This window comes from Apaloderma vittatum, unplaced genomic scaffold (assembly GCF_000703405.1).
Source record: "Apaloderma vittatum isolate BGI_N311 unplaced genomic scaffold, ASM70340v1 scaffold31830, whole genome shotgun sequence".
Taxonomy (NCBI): Eukaryota; Metazoa; Chordata; class Aves; order Trogoniformes; family Trogonidae; genus Apaloderma; species Apaloderma vittatum.
This window is the reverse complement of record NW_009693412.1, coordinates 2,557-8,249: the sequence shown is the minus strand read 5'-3', so window position 1 is coordinate 8,249 and position 5,693 is coordinate 2,557. Positions and strand designations below refer to the sequence as shown.

The following is a 5,693-nucleotide window of genomic DNA, read 5'->3' as shown; positions in this document are numbered from 1 at the left end:
GGGACTTGGCAGTCGGGTTGCAGATGCAGAACACGCATAAGATGACCAATACGAAGACCACCACGGCAAACCCTGTTCAACAGGAGAGAGATGTGAGATGGGAAACAGAAGTCAGATCCAAGAGACCTGCAGAGATATGCTAGAAAGCAGTTAAGAGGGCCCTTCTCGGACTTTCCCTCCTGTGCTAGGAAAGTGGTTCAGGTTGGCACGTTCTCTGGGCGCCCAGGAATGGTGAAGAGGCCGCTTGCTCCATGTTTTGAGACCCATGCTCCTACACACCAGACAGGGGCTACAGCTCCAGAGACGGAGGCGAGGCCGCAGCTTTGTTGTTGCAGTGCAAAATTTCCAAAGGAAATCACAGCTGGCCACAAGCTTTCTCTTTCTCCCTCCTCTGTTTTTTTGGGGGCATATTGTTTTGGGTTTTTTTAAGGCTTGTGGCCAATTGGAGCACCTACCTCCACCTATGGAGGTGTCTGACCCAGCTCAAGAATTGCATTCACTGCCTTTCTCCTAGCTCTGCTGGGTCAACAAAAGGCTACCGTGCTTCTGCCCAGAAGAGGACAGTGAGGTCCAGGCACAATTAGTTGTGCCCCTCTCCATGGCAAAGCAGGGTCTCTTTCTACCAGGAGAAATGTGTGGCAGAGATCAGCATCACAGTTCCTGCTTGCGGCCCCACGAGTCCCCCCAGAGGGGCACTGGGAAGGGGGACCATGAGCCCAGGAGACCGTCAGACCTCCCAGGACATGGCAGGGTGCTCCTGGCATGCTGAACATGATGTGCCTGCTTTTGAGGCTTGGCGAGCTGGAGGGAAAGCTGCTACTATAGGTTCAAACTGAGTCTGTTTTTAAGGGGGTGTTTTTTCCCTCAAGCCCTCAGAAAAGGCTATGAAAGGTCCTGAGAGAGAAGAAGAATTAAATGTGCTTCATTACTTGTTCCTGGAGCATGAGTGCCTTCTGGTCGATGAGTAACACGCAAAGGAAGCTTCTTTTCCTCACCTTTCAGCAAGAGGAACTTTTTGGCTTTCTCCTGGTCTGTGTTTTGGGTGGCGACATTCTCCAAGCGTGAATGAGCCTCTGGCTTTGGGGCTGTGTTCCCTAGAACAAGAGAAAGAAATGTGCCACTCGCTGTTGAGGGAACAGGTATATTGAGCTGTAATAAGAAAAGCAAAAGAGCTGCCAGGAGCTCCCAGCTGAGGGAAAGAATTAGAATGTTGCTTGGGGTTAATTTGGGTGTTTGGACAGGGGAAGGAGAAAGAAGATCCACAGCGCAGTGTAGTTTCATGCCTTTCAAAGCAGGACAGTAGCCAAAGGAGAGAGTAACCAGTTAGTTTCTTGTACCTTCTTTCCTGCTCAACCCTGGAAAACTGGTAATGGGTGCTAAAGATCTCACCATACCATTTTTCTAACGCCTATGGAAAGTGTAGGCATGTGCACAAGGGAAGAGCAGCAGTGTGCAGCCACCAGCTCACCTTTAGTCCCATGTCTGTTCCTTAGCGTGCCTTGGGGTCCACCCTCTTGTGTTTCTTGGGGTATGAGCTCTTCTGGCTCCTGATCTAGGAGAGGGGCACTGGTGCTTTCCTCTGCCAAGAGACCCTTGGTGACATCTTCTGTGGCAGTCACATCTGAATGTGTCATTTTACTGTCAGAGCTTACTGACTTGCTTCTGGATGAAGCATCTTCCTCTGCTGTGTAGGAGCTTTCACACTGCCTGCTTGTCTCCTGGTCCTCCCATGTTTCCCGGTGGACAGGGCTGTCTCCTCTGCCACCCATTTTCTCTTGGGCCAACTTGGCTGTAGGGAATAAAATTTGCAGACCTACCATTAGTCTCTTTCAGCACAAGAACCAACAACCCTTACTCCTGCTCTGCCTCCTCTAAGCACAGGCCCAGGTTATCAGCATTTTGGAAATGCTGTGCACAGGGATGGGGAGAGACTCACCTTCCTCCAAGTCATCCTCCTGAGATCTTTCTGAGACACCATCTCCCGTTTTCCCAGATTCTTTCAGTGATACTTCAGTTTCCTGGGGAGTCCTCTCCTCTACTGTGGGGCCAGATGAATTCGACAGTGTCGTCTCTCCTCCATCAGCAGTTGCTGATTTACACGCTACAGAGCCCTCCTCTGGTTTGCAGGTCTCAGGCCACCTGCTTGTCACTTGGTTCTCAAGCGTTTCTTGGGTGGGCTCTTGGTGTGCAGCATGCTCTGCTGTGCTCTCCATCTCATCTTGGCCTGGCCCAGCTGTCGGAATCAGAGTTCGTAAGCTCAGCTAACCACACACGAGTTGAGAGTAGCCAGTGCTTTAGCACCACCCCGTAAAACTCACAGTTCTTGCACTTCAGAAACATCTACACAAGCTGCATTTCAGAAACATCTACTCTCAGTGAGATGGGGGAGAGAACAGAGTGACTGAAAGTGACTCTCATGGGTCGAGATCAAGACGGCTGAATATGTGAAGTGGGGAAGTCACAAGTGATGTGAAGTCAATCGCTCTCCGCTTCCCCTCAAGGGTACTGTTGCCAGGCTAATCTCTGAGCAATGGCCACCTTGGTGAGCCAACCTCCCCCCTTCTTCTTCCTGTACCCTCTCTTTTGCTGCCGAGCATCATGTTGTGCTGTATGCAACATCCCTTTGCCCACCTTGGGTCCCACCTTAGGTCCCTGCCCAAGCTTCTGCTCACCCCAGATTATCTGGGAGAGTGGGGAAAAAGAGAGAGCCTTGATGCTGTGCCAGTGCAGTTCGGCATTAGGCAAAACACTCCTGTGGCGGTTTTTTGTGTTTGTTTTTTTTTTAAAACTACAAATCCAAACCACAGGACCGTACAGACTGCTGTGAGGGAAGTTAACTCCGTCCCAGCCCATGCTCCAAGCTGCCCCATGTGGGGTGGGCATGCAATTCTTTCATTAAGTGGTAGGAAACGCTACTGCATCTTCCACAGACAGTGGGTTTTCCTAGACTCCGTCCCAGCCCATGCTCCAAGCTGCCCCATGTGGGGTGGGCATGCAATTCTTTCATTAAGTGGTAGAAACGCTACTGCATCTTCTACAGACAGTGGATTTTCCTAGGCTGGTAAATTAAAGTGATGAATTTGAAGAATTTCTAAGGCTGTTGTTGAGTACTGCACAGAGCAGTTATGCCAATGCACTTTAAGCATCTGTCTGAGTGTAAATGTTAGCTCTGCTTCTGCTCCTGTTATGGAGCTGCTCTCCCAAAAAGCTGTGGTAGCGTGTAAACAAAAGAAAAAACTGGAGCATAATGAAACAGAGAAATTCTGAGGCTGGACATAGGTGTTTGCGATGTATTTTGAATCTTACAAAACCAAATGGTGAAGCTCAAATTTCAAGCTCTGTTTGTGAAAAATTGCTTATGCGTGATCAAGCACTACAATGACAGAAATGATGATGCAAAAATTAGAATAAAGACTGATAAAAATGTCAAGGAACTCCCTACTAATTTGAAAAGAGAGAAAAAACTGCACTTGTCATGTCGGGACATGCTGTCCTTTGGAGAAATGATTTTTATGTTCCTTGTTGCTGATTATTATAGGAACGCTTCTGACCACCTAAGACAGATCTGAGTTGGTTATAGCATCACTGTATCACTGAGATACTCATATGTAGTAGTCCTAAGGCACCCAGAGAATTTAAGTAAGAAACTGAAATGTGAGGAACCTCGAAGTATCCTGCTATTCAAGCTGGGCTCTGCTTCCTCCAGAGGTTTCCCATCCATAGGTGGTGGAAAACTGGCTTATTGTTTAAGCATCTGTAGATGGGAAGCACTGGGGTGCAGGGAAGAAGGCGCTGGAGCTCCATCTTTAGCCTTCCTTGCACTGCCATCCTGGATGCAGAGTCTGAACCTGTTGCAGATGGGAATCCAAAACTGAAAGTAACTTGTTAATCTTTCACCCTCTGAAAAAAATAAAAATAGCAACTTGCTTTTCTTGGCCTGGAGAAGAGGGGATTCTTTTATACTTTGTTTTTACTGTGCTTAGTGTTGCCATGGCACTCTTGAAAGGGATTTTCCTATCAGACAGAGGAAGTGTAGGATTCACTTACCTCTGAGCAGATCCACGCTTGGATTCTCTTCCATTTTCTTTCTCCTCTGGAGCTCTGGCTTCTGTGCTCTCCTGTTTTACTTTCTCCTTTGGTCATAAGGAGAGGTATCTTCCCCTTGTTCAAGCAGCTGACCAAATTCCCTCCCAGAAACCATCCCGTCTTGGATTCTCGTCAGGAATTGCGAATGAATTCTTGTAAAACCTGGCAAGCAGAAACACAGGAGCAGTGATTCACGGTAGAGAGGGAGACTCCTCCCTCTGTGATTACGAAGGTTGCGTGAAAACGGATGGATGACACCGATAACCGTGAACCTTCGGCCCAAGACCTGTTAGTTGTTTTGCTTCCCGACAGGCTACAAGCAGTCCAAGGGCTAACGAAAACTGGAGTTGTCTCAGGACAAGGCATTGGGGTGAGGCACCGGTTTCTCGGCTGGATGGACTCTGCTGTGCTCCGAGATAGCAGGCCTGGAGTCCGGGGCTGCCCCGCGTGCTTTTGGGCACCTGGTGTCTCACAGCCAGGTCGACACAGAGCAATGAGCGTGCTCCATCTCACCCTCGCCGCCTCCGGCATGTCGGATCGGGAGACGGTGGTGCTGGAAGGCGAAGTTGCTGGCAGAAACACCACCTGGCCTCTGTGCAGCAGCAGCATTACCCCCCACCCAACCTTGTTCCCACTCGAGCGCCCCAGCTGGGTTTTGTGAACCTGGAGCCACAGCTTGACTCTCCTACATCCCCCCCACCTCCCGAGCGATACTTCCCCCTCTGCTAAAGCGCTTCAGGACGTGCATGAACGAGCATAACGGCTGCCCACCAACAATGTGCTGGCATGGAAAACTCCCGGGAAACTTTCCCCACTGGAGAGCGGTTTGTGCAAGTTTCCCCGCAAAAATCTCAAGCTCAGCCCTTCTCAGCAGCTCTTCTAGTGTAGGGGAGGCACCTTCCCCCCACCTACGCTGTCTCTACGGTTGAGTTTGGGGGTGCTGGGCAGTGGGGGTGTATAACTGCTGCTCTTTGCCGCCCGGTTCTCATCCCTCCCCTCCCTGTGCTGCTCCCGCTCCGGCAGAAGAAGGAAGTCAGAGGAACGAACTGGCTTGCGGAGTCAGACGCTTACCCAAGTTGGTCTGGAGCCGGTCACAGCGGTGAAGCGAAGCAAAGTGGCGGCAAGAGGCGGCCAGCGTTGGCCCTTCCGCTTGCCCTTCCCAGAGGCCCTTTGGCTCTGCTGGTGGCAGGACAGACAGTGGCCCCAACGCACACCCTCAATCCTGCCCTGTCAACGTGACAGTGAACTCTGCCCTTCTGCCGCCCGCCAGCCTGCTGGGAGGTGTAGTTTTCCTTCCCTCCGTGTCACCAAAGGCGGGCGGATTTTTCCCAGCCAACAGCAATGGTTCTTGGGAGCGTTCAGGAAGCAATAACTTCTGTTTTTTTCGACTGTATTTTCGAAACTCTGCGGTCGTGCAGAGTTTCCTTCAGGCAAAGCGGAGGACTGGCTCCTTCCTGTGTTAGGTGACAGCGTTGCAGATTTAAACAACTAAATGATGGTGAAAAGGACCGCAAGAAAAACAACCTGTACGTGTAGCCAGCAAACCCCCGGCTCTGGAAATGTCCTGCTGTGCAAGTGCAGGGAGGCTGGGCAGCAGGCTGTGAAAT

At 50.6% G+C, this 5,693-nt stretch overlaps 1 protein-coding gene across 1 annotated transcript in view; it reads right to left on the bottom strand.

The window, feature by feature from the left end:
- LOC104281064 (torsin-1A-interacting protein 2-like) overlaps positions 1-4,081 on the bottom strand; it is a 4,767-nt gene extending 686 nt beyond the window's left edge. Inside the window, exons 1-5 of the mRNA XM_009878929.1 lie at positions 4,048-4,081; positions 1,937-2,233; positions 1,469-1,789; positions 996-1,094; positions 1-72 (exon numbers count right to left, since the gene is read on the bottom strand). The exon at positions 1-72 is cut by the window's left edge and continues 686 nt beyond it. Coding sequence (XP_009877231.1) covers positions 1-72; positions 996-1,094; positions 1,469-1,789; positions 1,937-2,233; positions 4,048-4,081 — 823 coding nt within the window. The remainder of the gene's footprint in view (positions 73-995; positions 1,095-1,468; positions 1,790-1,936; positions 2,234-4,047) is intronic.
- Between the last annotated feature and the right edge of the window lie 1,612 nt (positions 4,082-5,693).